We start from the raw sequence: 18,202 nt of genomic DNA, 5'->3' as shown, positions 1-18,202 counted from the left end.
ATGCAGATTCCACACAGAAAAGTCCCAGCTGGGATTTGGGCCTTCTCAGTTCATGTTCACATAAAGTTCTGTTAAATAGAAGGGAGACTTATATTTAATTAAAAGAAAAAAAAACTGTTATCTACATTATTTAAATATTAAATACGAACAGAATGGAATTATTCCTAAAATAAGTGCAGTCTGACTCCCAAACGGTTATGCACTCATCACCCATGGATTTAGATTTTGAGAAAAATGTTTGCATGTAAGCACGTTTGTCTAACTAATTTTGATAGTTACCTATTTCACTTCATATGTTCATTTTACCACGAGTCGCCTGTATTTCTTGGCCTGGCCGACATTACTACGCCTTGGTGGAAAGGGATATGACCACAAGATGGAGTTCCAGGAGAAGCCATACTTCTTTACTCCAGAGAGGAGGAACTGGACCTCCTCACGGCTCAGCTACTGCTGCCTCCTTTTCTGCCAACATTTTACACAAAAGTTGAAAACAAGACTATAAAAAAGTACACTTTGGGTAGAAAGATATGTGCATGTACACTATATTTAGAAGAAAATATCTATCAACCAGATTACTAGTTTTTAGTCACTGAAAATTTTGTTTTTTGCTTCATTTGTTGCTGCTCTATCTGTTTAAGCTTTATGTGGCTGATAACATTTAATCCAGTGTTATCGCCAGGTGATTTTCACCCAAGCAAAAATATTTACATGATTTTGAATGTGTTGCGTGTCATGGGTCCCTGAGGAAAGTTACACATGTCCAAGGATTGGGTGGACCAAATACCAAGTCTCCAGTATAATTTTTTTAAAAGAATTTTTTGTTCTCAAATTCCTAATTTTTTTGTAATTTTCAAGCACTTTTTTTAGGATTTTCCAATGTTTTTTTGCATAAACCACAATTGAAAATATAACTTAATCATGTGGTGTCATATTTTGGTCTATTTTTCATCAAAAGTATTTTTCATTGGGCCAGGAAAAATTACCCGGCAAAAGTGATGATATAACTTTTTACAGCAAAGTGTTCTAGGATTAGCTCTTGGTTTAGCTAAAAACTTCAGAATAGTTTGGCAGCTTTATTTAAAAGCTTACAATAAGTCTGTGCTCATCTTTGACGGTTCAATAACGCATTGTTACTCCTCAAAGTCTAATTAAAATGTTGACTTACGGTAAACAAAACATGTTTATTTCACACAATTGGTCAAACATCCCAAATGTCTTAAACATACTATATTATTTATTATAAATAATGAAAACGCTACAACTGCCCCAACAGAAAAGCCGAGAAAAAAGGTGAAACTACTGATAAAATACACAAAAATAAGCTCAGTAGGAACAAACCACAACAGAAAAAATGGATTGCAAAATGGATAAAAGTCGTACTCGCACAACGTGTACATTGAAGAAAGGAGGAGGATGTGAGATAAAAAAGAAACAATAAATCCCAGCAAGACGGCTAAAGATTACAGCAGTTCCCCGTCACAAAAGACTGTGAAACGTGTTCGTCAAAATGAGGAGAAGCTGTAATGACTAGATGAAAAGGTGTGTACAAATATCGAAAATTTACGTCAGACCAGAAAATTTCAAAATCAAGGCTTTTCTTTTTTTCACTGAAACAAAAGCATTATAATAATAATTGGTCGCTAGTATCTCACAGACTTTGACTGAAGAATGCACACAGACACACACACCGTGTGCCATTTAGAGTGTGAAACAGCTTAATACAGCGGTGGCGCTCTGAACCAGCTCCGGGCTGTGCTGTGAGAACACTGGCTGCGGGTCAACATTCTTTCCCTCTTTGGTTCGTCTGCTGCCAAAAGCACATTTCAGAGAGCACCGGTCCGCTCCAGGCGCTCAGGCGTAGTATTCACGCGTTCTACCCACATCTGACGCTGGACGTCTGTCTTCAGGTGCACGCGGCCTTTTTAGGGGAGTCAACTGTAGATCTGAGGAGTTATGAAGTATGTGTTATTAAATTCATACCACGTGTGTGAAGAGTAAAATATCTCCTGTCACTGAAGGAAAATATGTCCTACCGGCTCTGCTGCGGGAGGCTAATGTCTTCTTTTGAACTCCTCTGTGCAAAGGAGTCAAATTGACACCTGTGAGGAGGACTGTGTCCAAAATAAACATTGAAAGAAGAGAATTTAAATTTATGAAAGGTTCAGACCAACACAGCTTTGAAGCAGCAGAACTAGTTGCAATCCAAAAGAAGACCAAAAAAAGACTTTTTTTAAAATTAGCATTTCTTGCAACCACATTTTACAGCAGCTGCTAGGGTTAAGATTGAAAAAAAAGACTTATTAGTACATCTGTAATTTACACAAAGTGATCAGACAGTGTTCCCCTGTTTATCATGCAGGTTATGTTCTAAAAGTACCCCATGATAGATGAAATAGTCAACTTTATTTCTTACAATTAATGTCTTTGTGTTATAAAACTCCTCACTACAAACTTTATACACTTTTTTCAGAGTGACTTGAACATTTTCACACTTTTTCCTTTTGTTTATATTCTCAAAGTTAACCCCTTCATAGAAAAATAAGTCCAATATTATCTAATGACAACAAAGATCTGATCACAGTTAAAAAATGTACGCAGATTTGGTGAGCTGAACACATTCTGTGCAAGTGAAACGGCACAGAGGAGACCAGTTAAACGGTGTCCAGCCAATAAGGATGAAGAACAGTGTACAATAAAAAAAATAAATAAATAAAGTATGCAAAATTGCACTGAAAAAATCTGCATAACAGCACAACCGCAAAAGATGAACTGCGATGTAACAAGGGAACATTGTAAAGAATTGTATCTCTGACCCCAACCTGTTTGAATTGAGCACATCAATATTTTATATTCTTTTATTTGACTTTCTATGTTGGCTAAAAACTTCTTAATCATAGTTAAAAGACCACTGGGAGCAATTTTACAAAAGAAAACAGTATAGCTAGAGTGGGACTTTAAAGGGTGACCAAACCCCAAATCAACTATTTTTGTCTGTTGACCTCTATAAATGGGGCTTTAAAAGTCCTGTCTGTTGGTCATTGACACATTTTTGACAAATTAAAATAAACTTGTTAAATTGTTGAAAATATAGCAAAAAAAAACTGCAAAAACATCTGTGTGCTGCCCCCTACAGGTTGAAATGATGTATTACATTTGAATATCATGATTAGTCCATTTATGCCCCACATCATGATCTGCAGCTCCAGTAATGATAACAGTCCTGTTCCACAGCCCCACCCCTCACTGGATTTTCAAATTTACGCTTTGGGTGGAGTCAGAATCCAACTGTCCTGTTTGGTTACCCTTTAATTACTTTGTTTCAACCTTGCAATTCCCTCCATTGAGGAACAAATACAGCTTTTCTTATTCTTTTTTTGTAAAACTTTATCAGATCTAGTCTGGTTTGACTTTTATTGTCTTAAATAACATGAAATCTACCCATATTAGACAAAAATATACTTCTGGGACCTTCTGACTGAATCCAGCTCATAGTTAAAGACTTAACATTGTACTCTTACTCTAAACATTATGCATAATGTATTTATTTATTTTTCAACCTCATGTTCTTATAGTTTCTGTATAGATTTATTGTAACTTCTTGAAGTGTGGTGCTTTTTATTGTTAAAAATCAATACAATATATTGTAAGAAAAAAAAACAACACTTACGGTTCCAGCTCTGAGAGTTTTTTAGAGATTGTGCATTTGAAACTGTCCCAGGACTTTTGTTTGCGATCTCCTTCTGGATATCCTGATACTCTTTTGTGAACACGCGGTTTAAATAAGCCTTCCTGAATCGCTCCGTGGCCTCTTTGAGGACCCGATGCATGTCACAGCTGCTGTGGCAAAAGCTTTGAAGGGATGCAAAGTTACGACTCGTCACTTTTTCAAAGGGCACAACACAACCTAAACAAAGAGAAAGAGCACTTGCGTAAGGATTTGGCCTTAGAAAATCCTCAATTTACATTAATGTATCTGAGCTGAATGTCTTTGAGTCTGAGAGAATACGTCCGGATTATTTGAGACGTTTTATGTAATCCAAACAAATCCTTTACATAAAGTGCTTAAAGGTAACTTAGAAATTAACTTTTTTAACTCAAAGAAATTGAACAAACGTCTCATTTGTATGTTTGGAAAGGGAAGACGGTCTGTTTTTGATTAGAATTTTTTTTTTTCCTCAAAAATAAAATGAAGTCTGGGTTTTATGTATATAAATTTATTTTTTTTGGTTGATACCTGAAGGTGTTTGGGTTTAACATTTCACTGAGACGCAGTTCCATCATTTCTTACCTGCACACCGGATTTGAGAGAACGATGGCTCCTCTGTTGGTAGCTTTTGTACTTCACGAATCTCCTTGCTGTGAAACTCTGCAATCATTCTAAAAGTTATTTTATTTAAAGATGAAAAAAATTGAGATTATGTTGTTTTCTTACCGTCAGTGGGTTTAATCTCAGTTCGTTTTTTCTGCTTCTTTGCTGAAACTGGCTCAAAGATGAGACTAAATAAAAAGTAAAAATGGTAAAATATTTTTTTTGATGAATAACTGATGAGCACAGATCAGCTCCACTGACCCGTTTGCTGTTTGTGGCTCACTGCCACTCTCTAGTGACCGGCCATTAGAAGGCAGTGGGACTCCAGCAGTCCTCCGCACTGAACACATCACATCTCTTTTGTTGGTTTTAGTCAACTCTTCCAAAGAAAATACATTAAAAGCTGTTTTCCTCATTCTACAGTTCTCGATTGTGACTGGCTGAAGTGCAGCGTCGTGGTCACTGCTCACACGTGCTGGCATCGCCGCATGGATGGTTTTGACTGGAGGAGGGAGAGCTGCAGACTGAGATAGCTGCCAGTGACTTTCAGCTGGATATGGCAGATCAATGTCTTCCTGCTCTTCCTCGTCTTCCTATTAAACAATCATATGTCATCATGATTTCTGAAAAAGAACTTCTGTGCGAATGAGGGTGTTTGAACAGATGCCTAACCTTTAACTGCCTTTGCTCTAAGCGGTTGATCCTGATCAGCAGATCCCTGGCTGACTTTTTGAAGTCTTCAAGGTTTGGACATGGATCCTTGTCTTCAGCCTGTTGTCCTGTTATACCATGTGCTGTCAAACGCATGGCTTTCAAGACAAGAAAAAAGGTCAAAAGTTATGGTATTCTTAAACTTTTCAAACACATAGTCTGAAAAGTTTAAAAAGGAATAATGAAGCATACACCTTTACAATCGCTGATCTGTTAATGTAAAGAAAATCTAAATGGATTTATCAGAATAATTTTTCTGCAGCAGATATTTTAATGCACTTGCTGCTGCTTTTACAGGTCCTGTGTCCTTTAAACTTCTTTTTTATTCTATTTGCTGTATTTTTTTCTTCTTTCACTTTTGATAGATTCTACTTTTAAAATGTTTTAATACTTGACACTTTTCTTTGCCTTTAAATCTGTTATTTGTTAGCCTTTTCATATACTCTTTGCTGCCCCTAGTGGAAAGAAAATATATTCAGTTGTGTTTGAGTGATAAATATATATTTTTTAAATTATTTAAATCTATCTAATTCTCCATGTTGATATTGGTTGTAAATATTTATTCATTTGCTACATTAAAAAAGAAAACGTTTGAATCAGTTAAAATTATTAAAGCGTCACAACCTTAATAAAATTAAGGTTGATAGTTTTTTTTCTTTTTTTGCAGAAGCTGGTTAATATACCAGTTATACACAATAATTTAAAGTATCTATTTAAAAAAACGTACTGGCCTGTTTGCAGGTCTGTAAAATGAAAGTAGCAGCTTTTTTGACTTCTTCGTTCGTGTCTTCAGTGAGTAACGTTATAATAACGGGCAGACCTCCACACTGAACCAGCTGAGACTGGTGTTCATCTGCGCAAATCAATGAAAGAAGGAGAGTGTGGATTAATATTGATGCTAGAATTTATCATTTGAGAAGCAATAATGTTGTACAAAACAGAAAAGGCTCTCACCAGAGGCTGCAGTGCATTGCCCGATGTTCAGTAACACAGAGAGCCTGTCCTCAGGCTCTAATTTTGAACTTGACAGCAGAGAGAAAAGATGGAAGACAAGGCCATACTGAGACAGACCCGAGGCCAGCACAGCTGAAAGAAACACAGAGTAGGTTAGAGAAAAAAGTTAAAAATGTTGGATATTTTGTAAGGCGGTACACACAGTTATCAGTGATGCAAGCTGAAAGAGTCTTAGCAAGAACCACAGCCAGCTGGCAGGACAACAAGCTTGTATCCGCAGAAGAGGTGAAGCGAATCAGTAAAAGTGTGAGAGTTTCTAAACCCCCCGAGGCAAAGAAACTCTCCTGTACACAACCTGTAAAAACAGTTAGCATTCGCAATCATTTTAGAATCACTTTGCACACACATATTACCCAAAAAAAAGATATTAAAAAATTAATACTGCCGCTTTCACTTACAGTTATTAGCAACTGTCATGGAAATGAAGGAACAAATGGGTTGAAGAACTTTAGTGCATGGAAGAGAAATCTGCTGAAGCCAGGTTTTGATTGTTGGAAAGGCTGCCACACAAATACGCTGAGCTTCTTCTACAAAACACAACCGAAAACCATGTTCAATCTAACTCCAAACGTACACTTTATTAGTAAGCATGGCAAGATTACTACTTATTATGTATTTTCATAATGCAACATTTAAAATATGCTGACATTTTAGCTGGAAAGCAACTCATTCCTGGTTATTTTGTCATGTGACTTGCAAAAACAACAAAAAAGCTTTTTTTATTGATTTAGAAGCACAATTTCCCATTCCTTAACTAAGAGGAAAAATAGAACATAATAATTGTAATAGTTATAAATACAAGGTTAATCAAATTCTGTATTTTTTTTCCCTCCTTATCCCCCCTAATCCACCATTTTTTACTGATTCCTAATGAAGCTGACAGCAGAGGGATTTTACCATTTTGAGGATTGTTGACACATCCACACAGAGCACTTGACACGGACGCCCAAAGCTGACAGGTCTGAGTCAGAGTCCTCAAGTTGTTCTCGGCAGACAGAGGAAAGGTGCTCCTTCATAAATAAAAAATTAAAAAGTTCGATTAATTTTTAGATTAAATTACATCAGCACATTAATATAAATTAAATGTTTAATTAGAAAACACCTGAAGAGGTCTAGTAGAATATCCAGGCAACCGGTCGTTTGAGCTAAAGTCTGTCCTGATTCTGCAATGACACGCAGACGGTTAAAGTTTAGATGATAGTATAATATGAGATGAAAAAAATAACTAAAAACACTTTAAGAACCAATTAGCTGGTTTAAAAGCTTTTATCTTACTGTTGTTGGCTACCAGCACAAACAGCAAATAGACAGTCACTCTCCTCAGAGTCAGCGGGAGGTCTTCTTTCACCAACCAGCCAGAAATATCTGTAAAGATCTCCTTTCTGCACAAAGAGTTCTTGCAATATACTGAAAAAAGGGTAAGAAGAAATCGTGTCAGATTGTATGTTAGTAGTTGTTTTAACTTTACTTAAGTTTGCAATAGTTTACTTGTGATTATACAGGATATTACGGCACATACAGAACAGATTCACCAAAAAAGACTGTAATGAATATGTAATAATTTAACTTTGAAACACACTGTCCTACCATTAGATTCTGCAAGTGTCCCAAGTGTAAAAAGAGCTGCCTCCTTAACTTCTGGATGGACAACACTGGTTTTGGAGAGGTTATACACAAAGGTCACGCCACCAAGTTCTCTGAACAGGTCCACATTATCCTCTGAGGGGGGAAAAATATTTTTATGGACACGTTACTGTGAGTGTGGTGTTTCTCTTTTATTAGATCCCTGCTGTCAGTACATTACCTCTGTTTTCACAAATTGAGTTTATGGTTAGAAGGGCTTGTTTCTGTGAGTCAGGACACTTCATCTGAAACTTCAGACACTCAAGCAGCAAGCTGAGATCTGTTTTTGTGGCTGAGAGAAAAAAAACAACAAGACTTTAAATCAGTTTAAAATATACAAACATTTCTAAAATTGTTAGTTTACCAAAAGATAAAGACATGTCATCATGGCACTTACTGTTACGGGTGCTACAACCTCCTATATTTTCCATTTCATTCTTTTTTCTTTGCTTTAAAAAAAAAAGAAGAAGAAGGAAAAAGGATAAATCACAAATATTAGTAAACAACTGTCACAAGTTAGTACATCGTTAGCATAACTTGTTAGCATCGTTTGTATGTAACTCTAGCCTTAGAAAATTTGAAATATTTATCCGTTTTACCTTATTTTCACAAGTCATAGTATTTTTTGAAGAAAAACTGTCACTTTCCCAGGTGGCTTTTAAATTTAAGAAATGTTTAAAATATAATTTGGTAAACCCTAATATGTTTAAACAACGGCTAAGATAGTTGCTATTTTAAAGCGATCTCGCTAATATTTATGTCTTTAAGTAGAAGGCCGCGAAACTTGTGAAAAAAAAGCCATTTTCTTTGTCCAAGATCACAATTACTATAAAATATTCCAAAGTTTATTAATAAAAATAAGTATTAATCACTTAGCTGTTCTTGCTAAAGTCTGTGGATGGATGGGGCGCGCGGGGGAGACTGGGAGACTGCTAGCTCCTCCCATATACTGTTACAGTCAATGGCTCCTCCCCGCGGGTGTTTAGAGGACTTTTTTTTTTCAAATATACTTTAAATGTTTTATTATTTTTGTATAAAAGTAAGTATATTTAGATAAATAAAAAATAGATGAGTAAAAAAAGTATTTTGAGTGATAAATACATAAATAAAAAGAGGCCCCGCCCTGCGTCGCATACGTCAGTCGTAAACTGCTCCGCATTGCTGTCATGTTTGTAGTTGTGTGTGTTGACAAATATCTGTTCAATCGAAACCAAAGTGTACACATTCCGTGTAATTGTCGTCGTAAGTGACTAAACACACACCGCGTGTTGAGGTAATACTGTTGTGAGATTTTTTAAATATATTTTTTCAATTACGGCTACAGGTTTTGCGGTTAGACGTTAGCATAGCAAACTAAAGCTAATGCGCCACAAGTACTGTAAACTTATGCAAGTCTGAAATGCAGATGCGTTACAAGTATAACAAACCCGAGTGATATGTTCGACTATGTAATTTCAAACCAGCTTTGATGATGGTTGTCCTGCGCTGCTGCAAACTTTTCTTCATATTTGTGGGCGTTCATCGATAATCCATTTTTACAGTGACGTGGCAATTTTTAATTCATGTATTAAACGTATGTGCAGGACTTCCTTCTTTCGATTGAGTTTATATTTGAAGTAGCTGTAGTAGCGCGATATCCTGCCATCCGCGCTGCAGAAGCGATGTATTCGCGTGTCTACGCCGGTGTCGTGAAGAGAGCATCAAGCTACACGCTTACTTTACATTCTACTGTTCCGCTCAAGGTTTGTGGACTAATCCGGGTTTTATTTTTGTAACATCACTGTGAATGCATCCTAAAGTTTTCACACCCATCTATTCGTTTCAGAGACCACATCACTGCCATTTCTCCTGGTGGGGTTCATCCGCATGCGACAGGTTGTGCAACACCTATGAAGAATCTAGAAAGTGGTGCCTGCATGGGAAATATCTCTCAACACGCCAGGATTTAGACTTTCAGCAGAGCCGAGTTCAGATCAACAGTATTCTAAGGACCAATGAGCAGGTATTCCCCTTTTCACAGCATCTATTTGGCTAAAAGGAAAAGTGTTACCAAAGAGTTACCACTCATTGGACTGTAGTTATGGTTTGATCATTTTTGTAGAAATATAAATAAATTCATTAGTTAATTGCTACACTGCTAGACATGAACAAAACATCCTTATTTATTTGAGTTCGCAACAAAGTATTCAAATACACAAATGTTCACAGTCCCAAAAATTTGTAAATAGATACTTGCGACATCTGAGATTGCTGAGTTGCAATCTTTTCAAATATAGTTAATATATATACATATATTATAATAATATAGATGAATTAGTTGTGTACATCACTGATAATTTACAAGTTTGTGTTTTTTTATTTTTCAGAGTGTAAATTTGCCAGAGTTTGATGTTAGGGGTCTCAGTGCTGTTAGGAAGTTTGAAAGTAACCAGGTAGCTGCTAACACACCAAATGAAGACCGACGCAGTGCAGCTACTTGCTTACAGGTATGCTTTTCCTTTTGCACATTAGTCACCTTCTCTATAATAATACTAACTGCACTCACTGCCGTCTCCAGTCAAAAGGCATGCTCTTTGGGGTCTTTGACGGCCATGGCGGCTGGGCGTGCGCCCAGGCCGTCAGTGAACGACTGCTCTATTACGTTGCCGTTGCAATGATGCCGAAATCCTGCTTGGAGGAGCTGGAGAGGTGCATGGAGAGCGGCAAATGTGTCCTGCCCATTTTACAGTGGTACAAGCATCATACAGATATGAATTATCGGGACTCTGCCTCTCTGTATATCGATCATCTCAGAGTCTTCTGGCAGGAATTACTAAACAACGAGGATCATGAGGCAGGTATGAGGTAGGTAGGTCCTCCATTTTTAGTTCAGCTACTTTTCTCTTTTACTTTGACAGAAATTCAGTCAAGTACTAAGCATAAAAACAAAATTGTCTGTCTTTTTATATGTAGTTTAACTTTTATACATTGGACTTTAGCCTTTGCTGTCTGATGTTTTTCCTTAGATTGAGCACAAAAACAAAAGTAACAACACAAACCTTTCCTTGTAGCCCTCAGGAAGCTCTGGATTGTGCATTTAAGCGCCTGGATGCCGATATCTCCTTGGAGGCTCAAGTCCCACTTTCCAACGGCCTGATGAGAAGCACAGCCATCCAGGTAAAAGCTGTCTTCCTCACCTGTGTGCATCCAAAGTGGAGTTGCTTTGACTCAACCTCTGCTGCCGTCCACTCAGGTTGCATTTTCAGGTTCCACTGCCTGTGTGGCTCACGTGGACACAGATGGCATCTATGTGGCAAACACCGGTGACTGTCGAGCAGTTCTTGGAGTGCAAAACCAGGACGGTTCATGGAGCGCCGTGCCTCTGTCTCTGGACCACAACTCTCAAAACAAAGCGGAGGTGGAACGGATCAAAGCCCAGCATCCGCCCTCAGAGAGAAGCACAGTGATCACAGATGACAGACTGCTTGGGGTTAGTTCTGTCAAATAATCACTATTGCTATTCTAATGAAGTCATCAGTTAATCTATAACACACTGTCAGGTTCTGATGCCGCTGCGCTCCTTTGGAGACATGAAGTTCAAATGGAGCCGTCAGCTACAGCAGAGCATTTTAGCCAGCCTGGAACCTGGAATGGACCTGGACTCTCTCAGTTTGTATCACTACACTCCCCCAAACTACTTAACTCCTCCATACCTGGAGGTGACGCCTGAGATCATCTACCACAAGCTGAGGCCTCAGGACCGCTTCCTGATCCTCGCCACGGACGGGCTGTGGGATGAACTGCAGAACGAGGAGGCAGTGCGACTTGTTGGAGAGCACTTTAGTGGAGTTCACATACAGGTGAGACGATCCAAATAAAGGTTTTAGCAGCTAATATGTTTCTTTCAAATTCTAAATAAGAACAGTTTACTTAGGTTTTTGTTTCTGTAAAAATATTTTTTTCTTTCAGGCACCAGTTTCTCCTGCTGAGAAGAAGCTGAAGTTGGGTCAAATGCACGAACTCCTGCTAAGGCGCCAAGCCCGTGCTTCTCCAGCGCTGGACGCCAACGCCGCCACACACCTGATCAGACACGCTCTGGGCATGGGGGAATACAGAGAGCTGTCCCAGGAGAGACTGGCCTCAATGCTGGCTCTGCCAGAAGACCTGGCTCGAATGTACAGAGACGACATCACCGTTACAGTGCTGTATCTGAACTCTGACCTCGCTCGACCTCATCAAGGCTAACGCAAGACCTCCTTCAGAGGCTGGACTGACTGACAGAAACACTCCACTGACACGTCACCGACATGTTACATTATATTCAGTTAACATTCCTCTGTCGTGTTTAAGAACCACATCAGATGTTGTGATTTATTGTTACAGAGTTAAAAACTCACTTGTCCAACAACAGTATTTTCGCCTTTCCTGCACAAACTTTTAATCACTTTGTTCTTGTTTACTGTATGTTTAAAAAATCTCTAACTTTTAATCAATGAAGATCATTCCAGTAATTTAACTATTCTTTACTTGCCTATATTAAAAGAAACTTTTATATTGAATAAATGTGAAATTAAAATTCTATTTTCATTCTGTTTTCAGAACTTTTATTTTATAGAGAAAAAATTATGACTCTCCAAAACATGTCATCTCTATGAGGCAAACTTAAAAAAAAAGAATATTTTAGCTTCTGAATTTCATGTAAACATGAGTAGTTTTTTGAAGTAATAAATATTTTTACGATATAACAACACGTGTTAAGATGTAGAATAATTAACAGCCACATTCACCCAAAAATGAATCTGAAAACAGTCGTGTGTGTTATGAGTTGCTTGTATTACATCTTTTGTCAGAGTTTGTCTTCTGCAGCTGGTGAGAAGATCAAACTAACAAACACAGCTGCACAGATCCTCTAATGTTAAGGTAACAGTTTAGAGACCACATTCTGCCCTTTCTGTTGAGATTCAAACAGAGAAACTCTCCTCAAGCAGCTAATTATCATAAGATCAACTTAAGGAGATACACTGGATTTTCTCCACCTTTAAACATATAAAAAAGGATTGCTTGACTCTATTTTATGAGCCAGACAAGAACTAGGACAATGAAGACATGAATCTGGTTTTCTGCAAGTGGATCAGAGTGGAGCTTGCTGTTTTATGTCCTACACCGCCGCTAAACCCTATTTCTATTGGCCAGTTTTCCTTCTGCTTCTGATTCATGACAATTTTAATAAATACATATATAAAGATGCAAGTTTAATCTTAATTTTCTTCATATATGTCTTCCATCTTAAAAGAAATGCCACAAGAACATATTAAAACACCATTTTCATTTTAATGACTAGTGAAAATCAGCATTTGCATCAAGGAGCCTTTTCTGCTTTCCTGGATCTTATAAATCTTTTATCAATTGAACTTGTTGGATGACATAGGAGCTGGGCTGTTAACATAAATTCCACAAGTAAGGGAGCTCCATGCACCACGGAAAAGAGTTTAAAAGATTCACTAGCTTTGGAACTTCAGTTCAACATCTCTTTTCAAATTTGATGTGTTTAAAAGAGACTTATCTCCTGGGGTCTATAACGTATCAACGCCCTTTTAGGATGCCAGCATGCTAACGTAAATAAGTATATAATGTAGAGGGCAAGGATGTCCAAACTTTTTGCACAGTGGGACAAATTTAGAAAACATGGGAGGGTCAACCATATAGCCTGCATTCTTTGAACCCTTATAATAACATTAAATCTTTCTTCACATTAAAAAGAACTTTACCTAGTCTTATGAGGGAGGAGGAGGTAAAGAGGATGAGGAAGGAAATGATTTCCAAAATGTACATAAATCAGTCTGGTGAGGCTTCCACAATGAATTATTTGGTTCAATGAAGTTTTATCTCAAAGAAACAATAAACAAATTAAAGAGTTGGTGCTAATTCATGACAGTTTGTGTCAGAGACTGGTGGCATTGAATACATCCTTTCAGTCTACAACCTTGTTCAGCTTCATTGAGGAATTGAAGAAAATCCCCAAATTTCAAAGCAGCAAATTTATCAAAAGGGAATCAACAATGAATCAAAAAATAGGTGTAAATAAATGTTTTTACATTCCTTGTCAATCTTGGACATGGAAGCAGCATCTCCACCTTTCAGCTTTAATCAGGACCAACTGAACTCCTCAGACTGAGAGGAGGATTTTCTCCGTTTGAGTCGATGGGCCGATCTATAACAGACAGACAGACAGACCTGAGCTCCAGGAGTCTGGAGGAAGACGAGTCTCTGCCAGGGAAGACAGAGCGGCTCTGAAGCTCCTATAGATCCTGAAGATGAGTGTCCATCTGTCCAGCATCCTCAGAGCGCCGTCTGACCTCTTTCTGATGGGTTCTCTGTTAAATCTTTGAACTGACATTTACTCTGTCTTACTGCTCTAATGTCTGCTAATGATGAACCTAGGAGCTTAACCGTTTTTGAAAAGATACTTTATAGTATGAAGTAACTGTATTTTATGGCTTTTATAGTTCATCATTTTTATGTTTTTACCCTGTCTAGCTTTAAATCTATGTAATCACTTCTAACATTTTAAGCACAGCGTTGTTTCTTTTATTTTCTATTTTTCGTCTGTTTTATTGTTTTTTCTTTTGTCTAATGTGTCTCACGACTTTTTATGTTTGGACTAATGTTTATGTATGTCTTTTTTGTACAGCACCTGGTGTTCAACATTAAGTGATATATAAATGCAAGGATTGATTTATTGATTGAATGATTACAAAAGCTGATTTTTACTTTAGTGACTTTTTGTTGTTTTTGCAGGATTGAAACAATTTTTTGAAGAAACCAAAAAGAACATTTTTCCCATTGAGCTGTGGGATTTTTTAAACTACTTCAAAATTCCCATTTGACCTTAAATACCCAAAGACCTAATCTAGCTGTTTTCATCAGAAAAATCAAAGCAGGTAATTTCTTAAACATTATAATTTGCTGCAAAATTAATGTAAAACATATAATTAATGCTTGATTATTTTGTACTTAATATGCATTTTTAGAATATTATTTTAATGAATTCAGTTGGCATTCATACAGTGAATTATAGACTGAGAAAATACTCAGAATGTTTGATGATTGATGCAAATAATCGCAAAACTTTCTTCCCAGCAACATGACATTATTTAAACCCTTTTGAACAAAATGTCTTTAGACTTTTATGTGTTGGAAATGTGCAATGACACAAATACAAATGAAAATTGTGTACATTTTAAGTGGATAAATATATAAACATAACTACTATGTTTTTATTACAGGTATACATTTAAAAAATAAGCAATTTCACAAAAAAAATTTCCTGTAAGTTTTTTTTATTATTTTATTTTTAATATTTTCGTTTTTTTTAAAGAAATCATATAATTTACATTCCAACTTCATACTTTTTTGTTAATTTCACAATAAACTAAAAATAAGTGCATCGAGTTGACCTCATAATGCTCTTATTTTGTAGATTTTATCTGATATTTTGAAAATAAATATAGCTCTGATTAAAAATAACATCAGTGTTCATGCTTGACTTTGGTCAGGTTATGTAAATTAAGTCCATAAGTGACTCAGAGTGAGCAGATGTAATAACCATGAATCTTTTTTCTCTTTTAGAGAAGGTGATGAATTAAAAAGAGTAAAACATTACTTGGAGCTGTTGCCAAAACGGACAACGTCTTCTAACTCCTCCCCACACGCTGATAAGTCACTCACTTTTGACCAATCATGGCCCTAAATGTCTTTCTTAGGAGTGAACTTTAACCATCAACACCCAGCTCAAGCAAACTTTGACCTTCTGAGCTAGATTAGCCAAAGTGAGGACAAAATGGTTTCTTATTTTTGTGATTCAGGTATTTGGGATTTTTATTTGATATAAAGTCAAGGTAAGTGTTACATCTGGAACTAAAGCCTGATTTTAGTTTGTGGGACCCACAACCTTCGTTCTTTGTCAGCAGATGATGCAGAACATGTTTCAGGAGGGGCTGTACCATGTGTTCTTCAAGGATTCGCCGGCAGCCCAACCCCAGAGCCAGGCTGATGATGCAGAGCTCAACAATGCCCGGATTCACCGCTGGTTTGGAACCGTGGTTAAAACCAGGCTGCTGATCACCGGGGTGAAATGCTGTTCGCTTGCTCAATCAGGAAGCTGTCGTAAATTTCCACTTTGCGGCTCTGAACCCGTCGGCATGTGTGTCTTTAAAGGTCGTCCAGCTCCTCAGTTCATTGGCTGCCATTCTCGCCACAGTCAGCTATGCATGTGTGAGGTATGACTGCTCTGTTTCCATGATATCTCCAGTGTGGTCCAGCTTATCCGTGAGTTGATTTCTACTTTAACAAATTAATATATATGAACTTCTATGTACTTAGAGGTCTTAACTATTTGTTGCAGTATGTAGCTGCTGGATGTCTGGCAATAGAAGTTCAGAGGAAAGCTAGCAAAGTGAAGGTAAAAAGCACTTTTTGAGAAACTATTTCTACAATAAATAAATAAGAAGCACTCAAATGCATTTTTCCTCAACAAACAGATAATGGTTTTGATGGGTCTGAACCTTTTCAGCCTGCTGTTTGGATGTTCTGCCCTGCTAGCCAACGGTCTTGTTTCAGCACCACCTGCCTCCCTCAGCACATACCAGCAGGTAATGTGACCTCCTAATTCCTACTCCAAACACTTCCTCCAGACTCTCTGCCGACAGGAGAGTCCACGAACTTCCTTCAGTATCTGCTCTTTCCTCTGACCAGCAGGCCGGTTCATACGTGGCGAAGGCGAGCTCCATCCTGTTTAACGTTCATTGTTTTCTGGGCTCGGTCTACATCGTTTTCCTATCGTGGAGGGGCCTTCGCCGCTACAGTCCTCCTCATCCTCAGACCTACAGCCGTCTCCCACTGGTACTTTAACTCTGCAAGAATTATGACAAAGTTTGATTTTTGAGCTTGAATTTGATCATTTATTGACAGGATCCAGAGGATACTCGCAGCTCTTTGCTGGAACAAGAGGAACTGGATCTGTAGAAGTCAACAATCTAAAAAAGACAAATGTTTTCTGTGCTGGTAAACATCGTTACCAAGCCTCTGTCGGGACTCTGATCACAATGGAAGCACATAATTTCACAGAGCAGCTACTTAAAATCTAATTTTTACAAGAACGGGACATTCTGCTTTTTTAAAGGTTTCTGACAAATTAAAACCAAAATCTGTGCCTAAAAATAGGAATACTTGTTTGGTTTGAAGTTCTAGACCGAATAAAATATTATATTTTAACTTAAATGTGTTAATCAAGGTTCTATGGTGCCAAATTTAGGTAAATATTGCATGTTGTTCCCATTATTGAGCACTAGATGGCAGCAGTGTCAGCCCCTGTTTATTTTCCAAGTAGTTCCTTCCATTTCCACAAATCAAAACTTGTGTTTTTACTTTTGTGAAGCCGAAACTCCTCAGCAGTTTTGGCTGTTGTTGAATTCAAGGAAGAAATAAATCCTAATTTAAGTTGATTTAAGTGGATTTTTTTTCTTAACTTGGCCTAAACTTCAAATAAAAGTGATAAAAACTAAAAAGAAAGAACTTTCAAAAGTGCTGCTTGTATCTTTGAAACCCACATCAGTGATACACTCTGAAAAATGATGTGCGTTTGAGCTCCTCAGTGATGGAGGATTTTATTAAGTATGTAAAAGCAGAGGTCTGCGGCATGCTCCCTCTCCTCGTCTCTGTCACACACTCGCATGCATAAACATACTCATGCGAGTGAAAAAGTGCTGCTGCTTTCTCACGGCATGTCTGACTAACAGCTTCCAGCTGTTGCCTGGGCTGGGAGAGCTGCTATGGGAACGTGTGGAGCACAGAGACTAACATGGGACTGATTAGTGAACGGACACGGAGCTGGAGTCCAAAGCAGGGCGGGATGAGTCCAAGCATTCCCCCCAAAAAGAAGACTCTCTGGTGGAAATTGTGTTTTTAACATGTTTGTGTGCTAGAGGACATATATAAAGAATATTAAGTAGTATTTCTGAGTATTTCTTCATTCCAATTGTTGTGAATCAGGAGCAGACCAAAAATGCTGTTGAAGAAAGAGATTATTTGTGACGTACAAGCTACAGTCGATCTAATCTGCAATCTGCTTCATACTGATGCATCCGCTTGCAGACAAAAATCCATGTACATCTTCGTCATCTGGCTCAAAACTGGACGGCTGGATAGCTCCAATATTGCTCGTCATGTTTGTTGCATTCGTAATGTTAGGTTGGCAGCGTGAGACGTTTTAAGCATAGACAAAAAGATGACGGGAAGTGAGGGTGGGCTTACTCCTTGCCAGCAACTGAATTTCTAATGAACTCCTGCAGAACTACGTCTTAGAAAACGAAAGGTTTTTAAATTTTTGGCTAAAGACGGCATAAATATAATTAAAAGATGATTTTATAGACATAAAGATAGTCGGAGTGGGATTTTAAGCAGCTGTTCTAAAGTTTTCTGTGCCAGCAAAGTGATTTAAGTGATGAATGGAATTAAAAATGATGTTTGGAGTAAGCTTCCTGTGACACAGAGGAAGATCCTGACGGC

The 18,202-nt window shown here is 37.6% G+C and overlaps 3 protein-coding genes across 8 annotated transcripts; 2 read left to right on the top strand and 1 right to left on the bottom strand.

Annotated features, from left to right (window-relative positions):
• Positions 1 to 1,161: 1,161 nt before the first annotated feature.
• Positions 1,162 to 8,611, bottom strand: terb1 (telomere repeat binding bouquet formation protein 1). Of its 3 annotated transcripts, none has more exons than XM_024282275.2 (18): positions 8,530 to 8,611; positions 8,055 to 8,106; positions 7,839 to 7,949; positions 7,622 to 7,753; positions 7,310 to 7,441; positions 7,137 to 7,197; positions 6,932 to 7,044; positions 6,433 to 6,561; positions 6,177 to 6,329; positions 5,975 to 6,106; positions 5,748 to 5,873; positions 4,982 to 5,118; positions 4,571 to 4,902; positions 4,433 to 4,497; positions 4,289 to 4,366; positions 3,668 to 3,904; positions 2,034 to 2,111; positions 1,162 to 1,943 (listed from the first exon to the last, which is right to left on the bottom strand). In XM_024282275.2, exons 2-18 carry the CDS (start codon positions 8,086 to 8,088, stop codon positions 1,852 to 1,854), a joined length of 2,142 nt encoding a protein of 713 aa, XP_024138043.1. In that variant the 5' UTR covers positions 8,089 to 8,106; positions 8,530 to 8,611; the 3' UTR covers positions 1,162 to 1,851. The 3 variants fall into 3 exon arrangements, with proteins under 3 accessions (XP_024138043.1, XP_024138042.1, XP_036068337.1); XM_024282274.2 differs by having other exon boundaries at positions 8,257 to 8,588; XM_036212444.1 differs by lacking the exon at positions 6,177 to 6,329 and having other exon boundaries at positions 8,257 to 8,589.
• A 176-nt stretch (positions 8,612 to 8,787) lies between these two features.
• Positions 8,788 to 12,190, top strand: pdp2 (putative pyruvate dehydrogenase phosphatase isoenzyme 2). 2 transcript variants are annotated; one of them, XM_024282278.2, is made up of 9 exons: positions 8,788 to 8,930; positions 9,241 to 9,399; positions 9,483 to 9,659; positions 10,024 to 10,143; positions 10,215 to 10,501; positions 10,708 to 10,813; positions 10,890 to 11,126; positions 11,197 to 11,496; positions 11,606 to 12,190. In XM_024282278.2, the coding sequence occupies exons 2-9, from the start codon at positions 9,319 to 9,321 to the stop codon at positions 11,879 to 11,881; spliced, it is 1,584 nt and encodes a 527-aa protein (XP_024138046.1). In that variant the 5' UTR covers positions 8,788 to 8,930; positions 9,241 to 9,318; the 3' UTR covers positions 11,882 to 12,190. The 2 variants fall into 2 exon arrangements, with proteins under 2 accessions (XP_024138046.1, XP_036068338.1); XM_036212445.1 differs by having other exon boundaries at positions 8,791 to 8,930; positions 9,314 to 9,399.
• Positions 12,191 to 14,623: 2,433 nt separating this feature from the next.
• Positions 14,624 to 17,206, top strand: si:dkey-30c15.13 (uncharacterized protein LOC558731 homolog). Of its 3 annotated transcripts, none has more exons than XM_024282383.2 (7): positions 14,624 to 15,534; positions 15,607 to 15,765; positions 15,854 to 15,964; positions 16,041 to 16,097; positions 16,177 to 16,287; positions 16,394 to 16,537; positions 16,607 to 17,206. In XM_024282383.2, the coding sequence occupies exons 2-7, from the start codon at positions 15,607 to 15,609 to the stop codon at positions 16,658 to 16,660; spliced, it is 636 nt and encodes a 211-aa protein (XP_024138151.1). In that variant the 5' UTR covers positions 14,624 to 15,534; the 3' UTR covers positions 16,661 to 17,206. The 3 variants fall into 3 exon arrangements, with proteins under 3 accessions (XP_024138151.1, XP_024138150.1, XP_024138149.1); XM_024282382.2 differs by having other exon boundaries at positions 14,625 to 15,534; positions 15,604 to 15,765; positions 16,391 to 16,537; XM_024282381.2 differs by having other exon boundaries at positions 14,627 to 15,534; positions 16,391 to 16,537.
• Positions 17,207 to 18,202: the final 996 nt, after the last annotated feature.

Source organism: Oryzias melastigma, linkage group LG6, assembly GCF_002922805.2.
Source record: "Oryzias melastigma strain HK-1 linkage group LG6, ASM292280v2, whole genome shotgun sequence".
Classification (NCBI taxonomy): Eukaryota; Metazoa; Chordata; class Actinopteri; order Beloniformes; family Adrianichthyidae; genus Oryzias; species Oryzias melastigma.
The sequence above is the reverse complement of the archived record's forward strand: the minus strand, read 5'-3'. Positions and strand labels throughout refer to the sequence as shown.